The sequence below is a fragment of the Cucurbita pepo genome, chromosome 16, assembly GCF_057944985.1.
Source record: "Cucurbita pepo subsp. pepo isolate OVF chromosome 16, ASM5794498v1, whole genome shotgun sequence".
NCBI classification, from domain to species: domain Eukaryota; kingdom Viridiplantae; phylum Streptophyta; class Magnoliopsida; order Cucurbitales; family Cucurbitaceae; genus Cucurbita; species Cucurbita pepo.
Window position 1 is genome coordinate 3,432,295 of NC_141813.1, and position 20,595 is coordinate 3,452,889.

General features: G+C 36.5%; 1 protein-coding gene across 1 annotated transcript; it reads right to left on the bottom strand.

Annotated features, from left to right (window-relative positions):
• Nucleotides 1-5,239: 5,239 nt before the first annotated feature.
• LOC111777347 (uncharacterized) lies at nt 5,240-15,257 on the bottom strand. Its single transcript, XM_087118577.1, has 14 exons — nt 15,092-15,257; nt 14,740-14,899; nt 14,513-14,602; nt 13,700-13,765; nt 13,557-13,622; nt 13,287-13,372; nt 11,791-11,836; nt 11,508-11,562; nt 9,737-9,813; nt 9,489-9,639; nt 9,264-9,388; nt 6,297-6,401; nt 5,628-5,789; nt 5,240-5,522 (listed from the first exon to the last, which is right to left on the bottom strand). The coding sequence occupies exons 2-14, from the start codon at nt 14,755-14,757 to the stop codon at nt 5,460-5,462; spliced, it is 1,110 nt and encodes a 369-aa protein (XP_086974703.1). The 5' UTR covers nt 14,758-14,899; nt 15,092-15,257; the 3' UTR covers nt 5,240-5,459.
• Nucleotides 15,258-20,595: the final 5,338 nt, after the last annotated feature.

The window sequence follows — 20,595 nt, forward strand, 5'->3', positions numbered from 1 at the left end:
CAGAAGCAATTTGGAGTTTCACTCTAAGTACATCAATTATAGTAAATTAGCTAGCATGTTCATAAGCATTAAAACTCAAGGAGTTTGAGTACTAACCTTTTGTAGTTCAAATTCCTTTTTTCTTACGAACCGATTTCGAACCACCACTAGTGTCTTCCCTACTGTTCTCCGGCCTTAGAACGGGATTGGGGAATCCGGTGAGTGACTAAACTTGGAAGGGATTTAGTATATGTGAAGAGAGAGTCTCTGAGGATTTTTCTCAAGGTTTTTCCATCCACATGTACCTTGATCCCACCGTTTATAGAGTCACGTTTGCATGTTCATGCAAATTTGAGATTACCAAATTTTAACACTCAAAATTCTACTCAAATGTGTGGGATTACGTGGCAACATGCAAGTTTGAGTTAACCAAATTTTGACACTCAAAGATTTTTCCACGAAGTGAAGTCAACATTTTGACTTTCTCCATTTTAATTCAACAATTAATTTAAATAATTAATTTCAAATTAAAATAATATTAAATGATTAATAAAACAATTTAACTAATATTTAACATTAATTCAAATGTCATTCCCAATCAATTCCGACACATATTGATTAAAATATTTAAATCTTTTTAAATTTCTTCGATTCTCCCTTTTTGTTTAATCCGTAAATAAAACAAAAATGTTGTTAAATATATCGTATATATTTAGCGCATATTCCCTAATTTGAATTCCAACATTTCGAACTAACTTGTCATATTGTTCTATGGTTTAGTCCGAAATGAGCTACTAGGGCGACCTAATGGACCTATAGATCATGGGCTCCAACGATCCGAGATTAACTAGCTAAACTCATTAACCTTGTTAACCAACATTCGTTGACTACTAGGACACTCCGGCGACCTAATGGACCTATAGATCATGGGCTCCAACGATCCGAGATTAACTAGCTAAACTCATTAACCTTGTTAACCAACATTCGTTGACTACTAGGACACTCCGGCGACCTAATGGACCTATAGATCATGGGCTCCAACGATCCGAGATTAACTAGCTAAACTCATTAACCTTGTTAACCAACATTCGTTGACTACTAGGACACTCCACTCTAGCCTAGTAGTTACACTCCCCTCACTATAGATATATTTTTGCCCATTTGATATAACCATGATTAGTGAGTTGATCCTTCACAGGTTGTTCGTAACTAGAGCTGGGTCAATTTACCGTTTTACCCCTGAAGTTACTTCTTGTTCCTTATGTTCAACTGATCCTCTAATGAACAATTAGTTTGTGGTCCAACCACTAAACTGAATCCCTCTCAAACCAATGAGAGGGTGGGGTCCCTTGTTCAAGACCTGGAGTCAGTAGTTAGGATAACCTCTCTAGTATCCCTAAAAGTGGGTAGGAGTGAATTTCATCTTGCACCCTATGTCCCAGCTATTCACCCAGTCTTACCCTTGAAATGAGAGACTTATTGAGTCGGTGAACTCGAGTCACTCTCACTCATGCAAATCTAAGGATAATTTCGAATAAACAAGAGTTCATGGTTAGCTTAGGATTAAGAACGAGTTACCTAGGTCATCGAATGAAAAAATCAGTCTCAACAGTAAATGATCCTACCAGGACAAGGTACTCAGCTTTATCTCTGTACTATAGATCATTTTGACTAAATACTTGAACTTGATCCACTCTTATGTCTTTACATATAGTTCAAATAATCATATTATAGTCAGAGTGTTCTTAGTTCAGTGGATTTAGATTAATAAACGTAAAATTCACTTTATTCAATAATAATCTTTACTGAATAAACATCAATAATAACTTTATTGAAAAATAGAATATGTTTTTGTTTACAAATTATGAGTTTTAGGACATAAAACCCAACATGAACTTGTGCTCTCCAACTTTATCCCAACATACTGTGGACCAACACTTTTTCTTATACAGGGCCTCAAATGGTGTCATGTCAATCGCCGCATGATAACTATTATCATACACGAACTCCATGAGGTTCAAGTGAGTTTCCCAGCTACTTGCATAGTCCAGTATACATACTCTCAACATATTCTCTAGAGTCTGGTTCAGATGTTTAGTTTGTCCATCTGTTTATAGGTGAAATGTCATACTCTAGTTGCAAACTCTAGGTCCATCAAAGGACGCTTCTCTAAAACTATGAGGTGAAACAAGGATCTCGATTTGACACAATGGACACTGGTGGATGAGCTTAATGAAAAAAAAATTATTTTGTTTATATTCATAAATGTTCCCTCCTGCAAAGACGAAGCCATTTGTATAAATATCAAGGATGAAGAATGAATATAATAAGCATACCATTTCTTACGGAAATCATTTGTACTGAGGAAATTATTTTTATTGTTATATGTCACGATTTTAATTTTAGATTGTGACTAAAAATATAAAAGTAAAAGTGAAATAAAAATATAATATGAAAATCTGATAAAATTTAAAGTAAATAAATACAAATAATACTACAACTAAATACAAAATGAAATCTGGTCTGCTATTCAAATTTATTGCAAACGCAAAAATGAGTTTGGGATTATAATTACAAAATGAAATATATAAAACACAAATATAAAGATAGGTTGACGCTCAGGAACGACTCCCATATGTGACTACATAGCTCTTGAATGTTCCTTCACCTCAATCGACAACCTACGAATACTTGAAAAAAATGGAAAATGGGTGAGTAGAAAAAGAATCAATAAGAAACCTACTTGTACGCTATCATTACATCCTTAATCTAGTAAGTTATCACCAGTTTTTTTTTTTTTTTTTTTTTTTTTTTTGCTTTAAGGAGTTCGGGCCTAATTCCGCAGCTATCTAAGCTTCTAAATAGGTCTCAAAGCTCTGAGCAATTCTCTTATGTGTAGTAGACCCTATCTGGGTTTGGAATCTGCCCACCAAATTTTAGCGTCGCAAATCTCCTCAACGACGAATCTCATCTTAGGGTGAACTAACTTTCTGTTCTCATGCTTAGTATGCTTACTGATATGAATCAAGAGACATCAATCATACAATATACTTCAATGAAGATGTGAAGAAAAGGTTGTCAAAATTATCAAAAGATGTTTCAATTCATGCTACATTGAATAAGAATGAAGTTTGATTGTTGTAAATTTTGGGTGGGTTACAATTTAGAGTTATTGTATTTTAAGACTTTTTATTTAATTTCGGTTACATTTACATCATAGCTAATTATGGTCATTAAGTATGAATGTTACAACTCTTGGAATGCCTTTAATAGTTTCATTTTTGAGGCTATATAAAGCCATGTATGTTGGATTTGTAAGTAGACTTAGAAAATATAGAAAGAAGCATTTGTGCTTTTCTTTAGTCAATGGCTAAGTTTCTTTGCAATTCTACGTAGTTTAGGTTGCATGTAGAATCATTCAAGCTCGACATGATCAATCTTGCTTGTGGAGTGATTCGAATTTCAATCAAGTGTTCTTGTCTTGAGATATTTGATCAACAAGAATCATTGAAGCTAGACATGATCGATCTTGCTTCTGGAGTGATTCGAATCTCAAACAAAGTGTTCTTGGCTTGAGATATTCGATCAACAAGGTAATCCGAATCTTACTCCCCTTATAGTGATTCCTTATCTTATCACTTACATAGCTCCAACAGTGAACATTCGGTATCCTTGTTTGAGGCGCAGCCTCATCACATCTCATTGGACAGTATGTCATCTCGTCTAAATACATCTGTGTTAGGTTAACCGGCAAGCCTTCCACAGGAAAAACCATACAGTCAGGATCTGGCAGAGCAACCTTGTGTGCCTACCAGCTACTCAGTTTACCCATGTGGTCCCTTACCCCTCTAAAGGCGGGTTTATAGTACAACGAGTCTGGGACCTATCATTGGGACCTATCACCCATCTAAAGGCAGAGCAACCCTGAAAATGCAATCGCATACAATCATGTTTTGGACCTATCATTTCATAAAACATCAAAACATGTCTTGGCCTCTACTTCCAATCCGGGCAGAATCAGATGTGTAGTAATTTCTCTAAACGCAACCCAAGTACGCGCACATGAACCCCCAAGCGAGCTCGTATAATACCCCTGGACCTGGCTTTCGACTAGCGTACACTCATGTTGTTGGCATACTGCGGAGGGAAGGGAGCACGTATAGTATCTTGGTGTGTAGACTATCATATCATAATACCATAGTGTATCATGCGTCCATACTAATCATAGCAGGAAAGTATCATAATGCACGTGAACACACAATATGCATGAGGTCCCCATAGTTTAAAATCATGGCATGTGTCTATAATGCAAGTTATACCATCGTTTATACCTAACTTAATCATTTCCTATCATCTTGTAATGTAGTGTATAACATGGTATAACACCTAAGTCCATATGGGATAATAGGTCAACAAGATGTTCCATATCATATCTCATAACTACACCATAACCTAACATTTTGAGTTCCATTGCATAACATACTCACATCACAATAATATAAAAAATTGTTAAACCATAACTCAACTTTTCACCTAACACTTAAAATGGCCTAAGTAGGGTTTTGCTACCTTATTTTTCCTCTTAATTGTGGTCGCTCAATTTGGAGATAGGGGCACCCACCGGAGATAGCAGCAGGAAGGGAGCACGAACGAGGTAACTTATGCTTTTCAGGCTAATATTTGTTCATCAATCTTATGACCAAATTTCATCCCCGAATCGTCACTAAATTCTTAGATAATCGGCATTATTTAATTCCAATTCAAAAGAGTTTCTTGGCCATCAAAAAGTAGTCAATAGTATCATGATGGAAAATGTCCAAAAAATTGCTCCAGATGAAAACTAAATTTTATGTTTCTTAATGAATATTCAACTCAAAATCATCAAAATTGAACATTCTTCACAATTATGTCAAAATATTGACTATAACTCAATTATTCACCTAATGCTTAATAAAATGACTTAAAATTAAGTTTACTCCCGACGTTTTGATTGAAAGATAACAAAAGCAATGCTAAAAAGAGTGTTTTGAACTTAAAAAATGCAACAATAAGTACCTAATTATTTGGCTCATGCATAATCAAGTCGTCCTAGTCGATTCCTGCCAATATTTCTTGTCAAAAAATATAAATGGTTACTTAAAAATTAAGATTAAAAGAAAATGAAAAAGTGGAGAAACATTAAAGTGAATATTGAAGGAAGAAACAGAGAGAGAGAGAATAACATATTTAATTAGTCATCCATGGAAAGGAAAACCAAAAGCATCCTAAGAACTCCAAAAATTGATTAATTTTAAAGCAGATTTAGAGAAGAATACAACAACTAATAACACTTCTAACCACAACCTTCCCAACAACCATACGCGATTGAGAGGTTTTCCAGTTCTTTTAAAAAAACAAAACAAAAAACAAAGCATAAATAAATAATGCAATAAGCATACATTCATCTTTCTTCCTCATAGATAGTATTATAGGCCAATTCTTCAGTATGGCCGATACCTCCAGTCTCCTCTAGATGGCCTTCCTCCACCAATTCCATAACCCCACTGCATAACAACAACAACAACACAAATCATGTTCCCAAGAAACCTTTAAAAACCTAAATATATAATTCAAATTGGAACCAAAACAACAGAAGAAGCACCACTTACATCATCGAAATCCAGGCTTCCATACATCCTTCCATAAGTCCTCATAGGTCCCGCATAGCCACCGAACGATTCTGCGGCACTGTTCATCATAAAACTTCCACTTGCTCCAGCTGCTCCAGCTCCAGCTTCATCATCAAGAGGAGTGGCTGAATCAATAGCGACCTGCAGATTCCAACTGCGACGGTGAGCTTATATTCTTGATTGAAGTGAAGTAAAGGTGTTATTAGAACACTACGCAAACAAACAATATTTCATGGCCGATGATTAAAGCTTTTGTAGTAATTAGAAAGTTATAACCACTCCACCTAAATGACAGACCAACAGTAGAATGAACCTCAAATCAAGTATTGCTCTCTCTCATAAAAATAGATTTGGAAAAGTAAAACCATCTGCAAGACTGAAGTGTGTATGGAAACAGCAAGACCGAATACTTTCAAGTTTCAACCACTAAAAACATAATGGGAAATACAAAAACAAGAATCAACCCACCACAGAGAGAGCCTACATAGAGGAACAAAAAGAAAAATTACAGAAAGGGATCCAAACCCAAAAAGTATAATACCGTCTATAAACATGCATTACAAACACTCTAATCTAAGCATTCGGGCACATGTTCAAATAGACAATTATGATTCTTTCTAGGAAGCAAAGTGACAGGCAGATGCATACCTGTTGTCCACAAATCTCATGAGATCTTCGAGATACACGATCCGCTACACCATCTTCAGCAAAAGTCACAAAACCAAAACCTCGATGACCAGATCTTTTAGGATCCTATAATAATGTAACACACAAGGGGAGTTGTAATGACCAAGAGGAAATTAGTAACACCCAAACATGATTTTGTAAGGCCCTAAAAAAGTTGGAAAGAAATAGTAAAGAAAGGAGGGCAAGAATGTAACTTTTCATTTTTATGAAACTTCTTCAATTTTTAATTAATTATAGAAAAGGAATCTCAACCGGCCCAAGAAGGAAAAAGTGCCCAAAATAAGGAAAAAGAATCTTAGAAAAAATTTGAAAAAATATAATAAAATATTTGAAAAGGAGAACTTTGAAAAATAGCCCCAAAAGATTTTCGCAAAAACAGCCATACTACACAAATTATGCTTAGATTTGGCTCATCGGAGTGTTTTTCAAATGACTGACAATCCAACCGTTGACATCGCCTGAATTTTTTATATGACCAATGAAACCCTGCCATCTAAACATCCAACGGTGGAAATTAGGAAAAGCGAAAACTCCAAAAACTCAACTCCAACCCCAGGTCAATTCGGGAAAATGAGGAGGCCTAGGCTATAAATAAGGAACCTTGGGCAAGGATGGATTTCTTGCTCTTGGTTTTCATCAAAATTTGGGAGCTGCACTCCATCAATGGAGCCCAAACCACCTCCTTCAGCTTCATAAAAGGATTTCCAACACGTTTCCTTTAGAACACGAAGGTTGAAAACATCTAGATCACATTCCCTGCCATCTAAACATCCAACAGCGGAAATTAGAAATTGAAGTCGGTAAGGGGCTGGGGATGGAGGGGATTTTTCTGGTGAAAACTCCAAAAACTCACTCCAAATTCAGGTCAATTCGGGAGCTTTCAAGGTATGTGGAACCTTGGGCAAGGATTTGGAGCAAGAAACAAGAGCTAAGGATCATCCAAACTTAAGAATAAGCATTTCTTTTTTGGATTTCTTGCTCTCAGTTTTCATCAAAATTTGGGAGCTGCACTCCACCGATTGAGCCCAAACCACTTTCTTCAGCTTCATAAAAGGATTTCCAACAAGTTTACTTTAGAGCACAAAGGTTGAAAAACGTCTAGATCACAATCCCCCAAATTCAAGTTTTTAGAAGCCATATTCGAGGAAAGGGTGGAAATCCAATTCAAAGCTCACACAAAAATTCGTCCAATAAGACATGTTCCATTTGATTTCTGGGAGTCCGAGTTAAACTCATTCTTTTTTAATTTGTGCTAACTAAAGGGAACCTTTTCATGAAGGGATCGAGAGCTGAGGACGCCTAGAATGCTCCACCCAATAAGAAGCTACATCGCTATTATTGACACATAAAAACCATTGCCTTTGACCCTCAAATTGGAAAGCTACACACAAATTCGTCACATGAGGCCTGTCCCATCAGCTTAAGGGGAAGAAAAGGAGGGTTCTTGTGATAGGACTCAAGGGCTAATAAGCTCAAGAAGTGCCTAAACGAATAGAGGATAGCCATGGGATAGCTCCAGCAAGAAGGTTGGTTTTCAAGGGAGTTTTCTTCGGCAAATAACTCCCTAAGGTCCTATACAAGAAAAATGGGAGTTTTGGACATCTGGGTTGCGAGAACCAAGGTCCTGGACACAACCGAGCAAGTAGCCATTTTGGTCTTCTCTCAAGATATACTTGTAGGAATCCGTTGGAATTGAATCTAAACCTTAAGATAACTAAGAATTAAGGAAAAATAGTCAAGAACCATAAGTTTGGGACTTGAACCAGAAATGACTCTTACCTATGACATTATGCATGGGATCATGAAATGTTGACATGATTATGACCTATATGTTTGTATTAGGGCTTGTGAACATAATGTCACGTCTTATGCCTAGGTTGTGACTTAAGCATTATCATGGACCCTTAGTGCTAGAACCCATGAACTTATGACCTAAGATGTCGCTCTAGGCTCAAGAGCCCAGCCAAGTAGGCTGGTTCCCAGAACTTTGCACAACCCAAGCCCTAAGCCTACCATGACACTCAAAACTGTTAGGTACTACTCTATTCAAGCCCATCTTATGCCCAAATTTACCCTAGACCTCCCGATACAAGTGCATCATAATCGCATGTTTCCCCACCTAGCCTGCTATGCAAAATGTTAGAACCCAGACTATGTCACAAGGTACGCAGAGAAATGTCAAGCAACATGGCCAAATTCGGATTTCAAATCCTGATCCAAATCCCAACATAGATAATTATGATTGAGTTCATGTTGTTCACAACCTAGTAGACCTTCCAGGGGGAGTGCTTGAGGACCCGGACTAGTGTTAAGCATTGTGCATATAGTGGAAGTGGACAGCCCAATGAGATCTACTCTCCTTAAACTCGTCCAAGGACAAAGGATCATACAAGTACATAAGCCAAGGCTAGGCACCAGACTGACCAAGCACTATGACTTAAGACCAAGGTCCTTAGACCAAAAACCATGTTAAGCATTTTGTCAGGTTATAGAGTATAATACCTTAGCGTCCACCATGGACACGATTAAGAGCCTACTGAGATTTATACTCAATCTAGTTTTTACATGTTTTTTCAAGTGACAACTTGATGTTGGTCGTGGGCGGGAAGATTTGGAGCAAGTACCACAGAGATCTAAACCTAGGGTCAAGAGCCTCCACCATTTTATTTCTTCTTTTGTCTATCATTTTGAATTTTGTTTCTTGTGTATCCGAACTTACAAACCATATTTTAAAATTGTAAATAAATGTTCTAAACTTTTCCAAGTCTCTTGTTTTTAAAACACGAAAAATCTACTGTATTTTAACCCCGTCGAGTCAGCCCACGTCACAATCCGTGCTCCGGGAAGTTCAAAAATTAGGCCTATCTCAAATCTCTCAAATCAGCCACTCTCACAAAAGCAGCAGCATTAACTAAATTTAGTTTTTACCTTGGGAACATAGACATCCAATATACGGCCAAATCTACCAAAGTACTGGCGGAGATCATCAGCAGATGCTTCTTGTGGGAGCCTACCAACAAAAATCTTTTTTCCCATCCCTCGAAATTCCCTTCCTGCTCCACGACACAGTAAATCATCATAACAATATTCACCCATAACAATATTTACCCAGGCCAGCATCACATGAACAAAGGCACTGACAGAAATACATACTCCCATAAACTGGGCCTGGATGGTCGTATAAGGTAGGAGCACCAAGTGCTGCATATCTTGTTGCTGCAGAAATATAAGCATTGTATGCGCCATATCCACCCCCACCCCCACCCCCTTGCGGCATTTTCCCAATGGGCCTGAAATCATCATCCTGGAAATATAGCAAACTTTTATTAGACGTATAAATTTAATATGTAACTAAAAAATTAAGGCACATATCGTGTTAAGTAGCAATTGCAAAATCTTGCCTTGGGGGTTGCTCTATCAACAACCACAGTAGAACCTCCTAATTCATGAGTTTCAGCCATCAAACTTTCCACAGAATCTGCAAGATAAAAATTACAACATTTAATGCCTTCACGTTGAACAAAAGGCAACCATGAAAAGGCACTTTAATTTTACATAAATGTGAAAACATACAATGCGTATTGTCAAGAAAACAAAATTGGAAGGAAAGAGAGGCAATATCAAGCCAAGGTACACTAAGGGAAAAATAAAAAATAAAAAAGCCCTCTTGAAAAAGCATGATGAAGTCCGACCAAAAGGAGATCATGTAAAGAACAAAAACAAAAATTACAAGAAAAGGATCCAAGAATTAATGGCATAAATATTACAACAATATTTAGTCAAAATGACTCAAAAAATGAACTGTAAAAGTGGGTACGTCCCAACTTTATCCCAAGAACTCTCAATCGGTTAAAACAGCTGCTTATACTCTCTATCTAAAAGTTCAAAAGTAAATCCAAAAAAAAAAAGAGAGAAAACTTGCCAAAAACATGGTGCTACATTATCTTTAAAAAAAAGTCCAAGGATACATTTAGTGAAATTTATGAGTCTTAAATGTATATATATCATTACTATATGAGAGAAATTTGAAATTGTTAAGATTTAGATTTGTATTTATATGCGATTCCACCCTCAAAATTTATTGTTTATGACATGTGTTAATATGTGCTATTCATTATGGTTAACAAATGTTCAATGCATGCCAAACAACTTCCCCCAACTTGTAGTCAATTTGTACAAGTACAACTAATGTTTATCGCATGTGAGCTAACAAGTTCCTACCTTGTTTCTTACAAGCATGAGAGTGTCCAATACCCGTCAAGTGTGTTATGTTTCATTGAACAAAATCATTATATAAAACAAACTCCCTCCGTCCTTCATGATAACTGGGTCAATCAAAATCACTCAATCCCCTTGTAGATTCTTAGATATTTCTCAATCAAATATCAGTTTCTTATTAAAAATAAATAGATCATCCAAACAGCTGGGAGAATTTTCCGAATAACAAGTTGAAAAGGTGCACATTCAAAGGATATGGTCCACATCTTCCACCACCCTTTATAAAGGGCATACCATTGTGCCCTAAGAACAAGAGAAGACAACCTCTAGATGACATCAAGAATCTTCAACCATGGTCAACCAACCAAGAAAAGAACGTGAATTCCTATGAGATGGCATTTCTTTGAGATGTTTATCTTCATGAGCTCAGTGAAAAAAAGAGAGAAAACAAAGGCAAGGAAAAACTAAACTACCATTCGTAACTGTAGTTTAACCACTGTTTATATCAATTGGCCATTTTCACTACACTTCCTTTCAGACTAAATTCAAGAAACAAGGCAAGACATAAATGCTAGGAGCCAAGGAGCACATCTAAATACAGGAGGTTTGGTTTCTCACTCTCTTGTAATGTTTTAAGTTTCTCTGTAGGCTTTGGTACATGAGGACTTCTGTAATTATCCTTCCGGTTTTATTTTGTTAGATTGGAGTCCCTTCTATTAGTTTGACTCATTTTGTATGTCCATTATATTCTTTTACTTATTCCTGTTCGAAGCTTGGTTCAATATAATAATAATAATAATAATCATGCCATTCGAACAGTATCAGAAAACTCAACTACTCAATATGAACACAAATTAAAAGGATCCCAGTGTGGATGGTACATTTTCAGCAATTGAATAAACAAACGAAAATTGACAATTACAATCACATATCAATATAAAAATATAATCCAACCTGAACTTGCAAAGGTGATGAAACCTATTCCACGATGGATTTTGGATCCCTGGTCCTGAATAATTCATCAAGTAATACATTGTAGATTGCACATGAGCATGGGTGAACCATACGTGGTCATAAATCAATATATAAAATGTATGTTTCCCAATTTGCATAGTACATGGACACCTGACAAGTAAAAATAAGAATAAAAATCCCCTTTCTGATGTACTTTTATACATCACAGTTGGTAGGAGAACCACAGAACTAATTTCCAACTTTGGTGTAGACGAAACCGTACCTTTGGCATGTAAAGATCTGTTATCTCTCCATATTTCTCAAAATGACTGCAACAAACATTAGAACACCGTAAAGTTCATATTTATCCTGAATTGAAAACCATACTAGAAAAAGGGTCGTCAAATCATAAATGAAAGCATGTATCCATTTCTGAAGACAAACATTGCAACTCTGCTACAAAATGCTTGACTAATGTCTTAGTTGATTCTACATGGCCTGATGCTGTCTGATGGATACTAAAACTCTTCTCTCCGAGATCCCATCAGGATGATGGCTTTCCCAGAAAGTTGCATTTAAGGACATAATACAACTATAATAATTTGGGGAAATATTTAAGTAGGAAATGCATGCCCAATCCATCCCCTAATTAAATTTTAAAAAATTTGTCCCTGCCAGTATCCCCATTTCAAACTGAAGGGCCCCAGAGAGAAGTTTTTTGAGAGCGGAATATATCAAACAACTTTTTTCAGCATATAAATGCATATACTCATTGACTTTGAATTTCCTTCTGGCATAAAAATGATATATATTTGGAAAAATGTGTATTTTAATAAATGTGTATCTTTAAACAGGTATGATGGAACGTTATTTTATAAAATTCTAGAACATAGAGACAATACGAAGGACACACTAATTAAGAATATAAATTGTTCTAAATATAAATAGTTTTCATACCTACAGAAATCTAAAGTCGCCAATCCTATGTATTTGAAAAATGTATATTTTAACAAATCTCAATATTTTAACGGATATGATGAAACGTTATTTTCTAAAAATCTAGTACATAGACACAACACGAAGGACACACTAATTGAAAATATAAATTGTTCTAGATATATACAGTTTTTATACCTACAGAAATCTAAAGTCGCCAAGCCTATATATTTGCATGCTTATAAAAAGAATTGACGTATTTTACTCCCAAAATATATTATTTTGTCCAGTGTTACTATTTATTTTAATTAACATTTCTACCATCAATATATGTAACAAATGTTCAAATGTATCTACAAAAGGTTAGACTAGTATTTACTATCTTCAACTAATGTCTAATAAATATCAATTGTGCTAACAAGTATCCAACACATGTACAACAAATGTGAGATCGTTGGAACATTCAACACGATATGGATAGAAAATATTACCCTAGCTAAAATGTCCATGTTCCCTAGAATTCAAGTATGGAATGACAGAAAGATGAAGTAAATATGCTTAAGAATGGGCCGGAAATTCGATTTTTTATCCCCATTAAAATTAACCGTTCATCCCTACTATGAGATTCTTCCATTTCAGTTCCAGAAACAAACAATTTTGACATTTCCAGGGGTTGGTTTTCAATTCAAAAGATATGTTTCAAATATACTGAACCTCCCTTTTTCTATATTAGTAACTGAAAACTTTCATTTTCATATAGTCACTGACAATCTTCACTCAAAAGGTGAAATATAAAAGAAGAAGAAGAAGAAGAAGAAAGAGTACAAAATCACACCAAATTACCTGCGGAAGGCAGCCTCAGTCACAGATTGTGAGATCCTTGCTACAAAGATTCTAGTGACTCTCTTTGGAGGTGCTCTCATCTCCTCCTGTTGACAAAAAATATGAAGTCAGTCTCCAATTCAGTTGTATGCATGCACATCAAAACAAAGAACTCGCACTTCTTATGATTTATCTATTAAAAAACATAATAAAAAAAACGAAGACCCCTCTGGAGAAGGAAAATGTGCGTTAGAGGGTGCAAATAAGTAAAGAGGAGAGAGAGAGACTAACCTTAGGTGTGGCAATTTTGACTTCCATCATTCTGTTGCCAAGAAAGTGTTCACTTGACAGTGCATTCTGCAACAAAAAAGAGATGTTACGCATCAGGAAACATCAAGTCGGCAAAAAGAGAAAAATATTGAACACATTCCTACCTTAGCATCTTCGTCAGTTGCAAATGTCACATATCCAAACCCACGAGAACGACCAGTTGACCTCTCCTGACATAGAAAAAAGTCATGACTATAAAGATAAAAGGACTAGGAGATAAAAAAAGATGTAACGATACAAAATTAGTCACATAAACAATCTACATATGTTCAATCAGGAAAAAAAAAAATTATATTTCATCAAGAAAGAAACTTCCATTATTTAAACATCAATATATATATATATGTGGGCCCCATCCAAAACCATAGCCCAACAAGAGAAGCCACCATAAACAAAACTAGCCATACATAAAAGGGTTTACATTCAAGAGAACAAGGCCTAACGAATAGTTAGACAAATTTCTTAGAATTAGCCTTAGGCCATCAGTGGGCACGTCGCTTCAAAAGGTGAGGTACCCTTAATAAGGCCAACTTGAGATGCGGTGCACACCTCAAAGCTAGAGGTGGGCACTTTGATGCTTGAAGCCCTATTTTTCTTTTCAGTAATGTACTAGGAAGAAACTACAAATATTCATAAAAACGTTGGTTTTTCTCCCCAAACTCTAATATCTAATTTCTTAAACAATTCATCATTCTATTAGTAATAATACTATTTACTTTCATGTATAGAAAAAGTTATTTACAAAAAATAAATAGTTAATATTTTGTGCCTTGGGCTTAAACCCGGAGGGGACTTTGCTCGAGTGCACAATCGCGCTTTTAAAAACACTAGGTTCAAGGAAAAATAATTTTTTCTTGAACACCATAAGAAAGAATGAATAGTATGAATGTAACACCAGAAGAATGTAAAAGGCAAACCTTCATGACGATACAATCCTCCAACTCCCCAAATTTGCTCATGTATTCTCTCAGCGCCTCTGTATCGATGTCCCATGGAATACCAAGAACCTAAATCTCATAAAATAAATAAACAACACGAATTGAAACGGTAACCTAATGAGGAAAACAGGAACTAACCCGATTACTTGATAGAAGAAACAACTGAAAAATCACGTAGCTGAATAGGAAAAGAAGAAAATACTGACCACTAGCTTCCGATCCATGATGAATGGCGCAGTAAACGCAGAGAAATCGAACCCTAAAAGTGAAAGTATATCTCTCTCCTCCTCCTCTTCCTCGCTCGCTCGCTCGCTCGCTCGCTCTAAGACCCACGCTCACTCTCCCCAAATCTCTCGCACTCGCTCCCTGCACATGATAACAAGAAGAGGCACACCTCTTTCTCACACACAATAGCAAAACACCAAATCGATCTCACCGATTTCATCATTCGTTTTTTTTCCCTGATTCAATTTCTTCTTGGCGATTAAAGCTTCAAAATAACAAATCAAACAGACAAAAAAAAAAAGTATATATCTGCGGATAACGCGCTCAACTGACCTTATTATCAAAATTTCTGGGATTTCCAGAAAACCCTAACGCAGGTCTCTCTCTCTCTCTCTCCCACTCTCTCTCCCTTCTCTCTCTCTCTCTCTCTCTCTTTCTCTCTCCCTATGACGGGCCGGAAAGGGCTTCAAAGGTTTCATCCATGTTTAAGGTCCTCGAGTTTTGACTTCGACAGCGCAACGAAAAATTGTTCTGTGCGGTCAGCTTGTACAGAAACAATGGTAGTGTTGCATTGGATTTATGCCACGCGTCCGCCTATAGTCGTGGGTGGGTCCTTCCTTCAAAGTTATCACTCCAACGTGGTCTTAAACATACCAATGCATTATCAAAGTTTTAAAGGAGATGTTATTTGTGACAGTCGTATATTTTCAACCGTGTGACATCATGATCTTGACACACTTATGAAAAGAACTCAAATCAAACATCACTCATGCAGAATCTAAGTTTGTTTGGTTATAAATGTCACTCGTGCGTGCATATTTAATAATCGTCTAAAACCTTAACCAACTTACATCTACACTAGGTCAAGTCGTTTGCCTCGACTTGACCTCTACTCTAGGTCAAGGTCTCTTGTGTGCAACGTCATATCACATCTTGTCATCTTGGTTTCCAACAACATGGCCCTCATATCATGATGTCATCCCAAGTCCTGGTATGTCATCGATCATCATAGCTTGTTCAGACATGTCTATCGAGAATGACCCATGTGTCAATCATATCACTGGGACCTCCGAAAATCCATCTATGCCGGTTATATTGAGGTGTGGTCCCTCCTGTGTCCATGCTAAGTCATTTACGAATCTCATATAGGATAGCGGGTGCATATTCCAACCTCTGACACAGGATGAGGATGCAATGTCAGCACACCCATGTCGTCCGACACTGTCCTTGAAAAATCCATTTCAAAGGAAGTTGCTCGAGACACTTGTCTCGCTACGCTTACCCACACTATGACACACGTATGTGTCACAGGGTAGCCGCTTACGCTATAAGGCTTAGGGGTGGTAGAGAGTTGTCATCATATCTCCTCTATGGTATATTCTAAGACATATTTAGTGTGGCAAGAGTAAACATGATTTTGGCAAGCAACCATACAGTCTCATAGAGTGTCTATCGGATCTCTGATTGACACCAAATTTGGAAAACATTTATATTTAATATAGACGGATTTAACTCAAGAATCGTGTGTCTAAACTCCTTCCATAACCCTAACTTTCAAGGTTAAGGCTCGGGCCCCTACCTAGCCCTTACCAAACCTATCTTTGATACTCTTGTCTATCATGTTCATGTCTCATATTGGCCACTTTATGTGACGTATTGGACTATTTAAAATGTTTACTATTGACCTGTCCTACATAAAAACTGACTGAAATGCCGAAATCTAACTATCGTGACTTTGTTTCCATGTCTTCCTCAACTGGAAGGAATTTGAATATAATATTATCGACTGACCTCGTCATCCGTACATGGGAGTCATACTTTTACCTCGAAAAATAGTAAACATTTTAAATACTCGATAAGTAGCTTCACTGTTAGGGCGAACCAATACAATCACATAAATATTCAAATTAATATTCAATATATTAAAAGAAAATTTTAAAGTGTTCCAATTAAGATTTAATATATTAGATTTAATAGATTTAATGTGAAATGTTTAAATTAATATTTAATATATTAAAAGAAAAAAAATATTTATAAAATAAATATAAAAAACAAAAAATATATTTATTATATTTATCCAATAAGTATAAAAACAATTAATGTATATTAGAGATATTAAATCAAAATAGTTTTCAATGCGGGAACTTTCTCTCCAATCCCTCAACTTTTTTTTAAGGGGCTCTCACGAGCCTTCTTTAACATGTATCTACAAGTCTTGACCTTGTGTTCGAGTCTTTACACTCTCATATTAATTACTTTATTTTAATTCTTAATAAAATCAAAATGGTTCATAATGCTCGAAATTTCTCTCCAATTCCTACTGATTTTCTTAAAGGAAGCTGCCACAAGCCTTGACTTTATGTTCGAGTTCTTACTCTCATATTAATTGCTTTGTTTTAATTCTTAATAAAATTAAAATGATCGTCAATGCTCAAAACTTTCTCTCCAATCCCTCGAGATTTTCTTCAAAAAGCTACCACAATCCTTGATCTTGTGTTCGAGTTCCCAATGCTTCTTCTATAAGGATGTAGAATTTATTCCCTTTGAATCATGCATGGGTTGGAGTAGATAGGGTCATGGCATCACAAGTTGGGTCGTTGGTGGGCGACAGAGCCACTGGCACGCCTACAAGGTTGGAGTAGCATATGGGATGGACTGCGTGAATCATTGAGTTAGATTGGCGATTGTAGTATGAACTAGAGCGGTATGGGTCGCAGGCGTCATTGATATGGGTTGGACATGTTGGTGGCGACATAGCCACTAGCATGCCTACTAGGTTGGAGTAGCATATGGGTTGGACTCCGCACGCTCTTGTCATCAACCGTAGTTAACACTCCATCGGAAAAATAAAGAATAACAATAATAAATATAAATATATTCAGTAAGCACCTACTTGTAAACCCTCGTTGGACTTAATCCTTATGACGGTTTCTTAATTTATGTGCTTATAAACTTACTATTACTTAGCCAATACCATGACATGTAGTCTGGACTAGCCCTATAAGGCTCATACGTACCTAAAATCCCATATATTCTTGCTCTCCGAGTGTACACCTAACCCTTTCATTACTTTATGCTTTCGTTCTCCAGAGTTCGTCATCAACCTTACATTAATTGTGCACGAGTCAAATTGCATTTATAACTGGCTTTGGGTAAGTCTCATGCGTATGAGGAAAGTCATAACCTATAAACAAACAAGTACTTCGACCGCCTATCCCCCATATGTATCTGTCTATTGGGTATTCCCCAATAGTATACCCAATACGACTCCTAGGACCTTCGTAGGGTGACCACTAAACTTTATGTACCAAGTAAACTCTAACCACTCTAGGAAAGTTCATGCCGGTCACCCCTACATGATACTTAATCAGCCCGAAATGCCTATAGGGTCGATATGTACGCTTTATGAATAAGAAAACGTAAAATATAAGTTCATGTTCATTCCTATATCATTCTAAACTCTCTAAGGCACATAGCGAATATCCAAATCTTTTAACTGGGCAAACACAGGTGTCTGGACCCTATAACATGCTTTTATGAGTATATCATACATATACCAATGTCCGACATGCTCGGTCAAATGATTAACAATCATATAAGGCATGCTGGAGTCCTAAACGTATCATTAGGACTAATCTGAGTTCTCAAACATACAAGCAAAAGTTTTAAAACATGTTATCATGCTAGACCAGATAACCACTAAGTTATTAGGCTTAAATAATATATCGGGATCAATTAGACCTATAATCATGCTTCCTAATTGGTATCCTAATGTTCTAATCAATCCCTACCACTATTACTCTAAAAATAATCCATGTTGTTACTTATTTGTGTTACGACTTCTCGAACTTGGTTTTGGTCTTTAAGAATTTAAATTTTTTACCAAAGTCCTCGATTAGGTCATATTTTGAGTCAAAATAACAGTACTATTGAAATCCGAAGAAAAAAAAAAATACTCAAACAGTATAGATGGGGTAAAAATTGGAAGTCTAGTTCAATTGGACCAAAACCGGCTAACCGGCTAGGTCCGATTCAATTGGACTACCTGGGTTCGATTTTCTTGGACCGTCAACTCACCTGCATTGCATTCCCTTTTCCAACGACTCGGTTCAAATCTTCTTCTTCATGAAAGTTCTTTGTCCCCATGTGTGTCCTTTCATTATGGATGTCACTTGTCACAACGTATGACCACGGGCTCCACACACCACACTTAATATTTTTTTTATTAAATCACATAAATCCAAAATTTCTAATATAAATATTCATTTTATTTTTTTGGGTAAATATCTAATATAACTATCCAAAATTCCTAATATAAGTATTTCTAGTCGAAAAGTTCGAATGGTTACTTACTAGGTTGGTGGACTCCTTAGTGACAATTTTGTTAGGATCGCACAACAATGCACACACTCGATCAAGATGAATATAAAAAAATAGGAGAGAAAATGCAAGGAGGAATATTGGCTAAAAGGTTTGATGACTTCAGGTATGTACACCAAAAGAGAATACACAGAAGGAAAAAAGTACGTTTTGAGAGCACTACCTAATGGGATATATATATATATATATATATATATATATATATATATATATATATATATATAATTTCAACTTACTAAACATAGCTTTAACAGATTTAACGAACCAACTATCCATTATATATATCTATACCAGATCTTTTACTATAGATACTCATTAGGCTCCATATCTCAACAATTCTTCCACTTGTAGATTGATTCAATCAACCAAGAATTTCATTATGAATCTTCACTACACCATACCAATTGAGACTTTGCACAACCTGAATGTTCCAACGTCAACACATTTTGTCAACATGTTTGTTGGATTCTTTGGACCTTCTATCCTTCGCCAAACACATCACCATCTTCCACTAACCTGCGAGTGAAATGGTATCGCCTTCTTTGTTTTTTCTTTGAATGATAGACTGAGTACCCACCAGAATCACTAACTAATTTGTATAAAGAATCTTCTCGTGCTGCTTCTTGCCCAATTATTCTAGATAGTCTGTCATCTATATCATCTCGTTTCCAACTTCAGCTATTGCCACGTACTCAACTTTAGTAGTTGAAAGAGCAATGCATTTCTAAAGCCCAGACATCCCATCATCCATGGCTTGCTCCCACTTGGTTGTATCCTCCAACTGTAAGGTCTCATCAAAGAGCTCTAGTTCCCTTCATCAGTCAGCAACAGATAGTGTAATGACGGTATATACCTATTGGGTACTCTGCTAGCTCTAGATGATCTTTTCAACACTTGCTCCACTTCTGGTTCCTCAACAATAGTCTAAGAAGTTTCTCGAGTATCTACAACATCACTCTGTGAATTATTCTGCAACTCAAGTCCTGATTTCAGGAATTGGAGAGAATCGAACGGGAACAACCGCGTCCGAGTAGGTTGAGGGGACAGAAGGTCCCTTTGAAGTGGAAGAGACAATAGGTCTCGATAGAGTAACGAAATATGGCCGTGTTGAAGAGGCAGAAGACCTCGTCGGAGTGATAACCTCCGTTTGTTTTTTAGAAAGTCTTGCTTTAGACCTGGTCACCAATGTGAAACCAGCATCCATCGCATAGCTATCAGACGTCATTGAAGTAGGGGTGTTTGAAGAAGTAATGGGCTTCTTCCCTTTCTCTACCGTTTTCTTTCCGGTCATCTCTAGGTGAAAGAGAGTGGTTAGGGAGAAGATTTCTTCGAGAGTAAGAACTCTCTTGAGAGGTAGTCTGCCATGGGGTTTTCGACCCCTTTTATAGACAAAATTTGAAAGTCGAAGCAAGATAAAATTGCTTGCCATCTAGCAAAAATTTGTTTAGATACGAGAT

Excerpts from the sequence above, each read along its gene's own strand:
- LOC111777347 (XM_087118577.1), bottom strand. Across the intron at positions 13,766-14,512 it reads AGGATTGTATCGTCATGAAG|GAGAGGTCAACTGGTCGTTC; the intron begins GTTTGCCTTTTA and ends TTTCTATGTCAG. Across the intron at positions 6,402-9,263 it reads TGGATGTCTATGTTCCCAAG|GATCCTAAAAGATCTGGTCA; the intron begins GTAAAAACTAAA and ends ACATTATTATAG.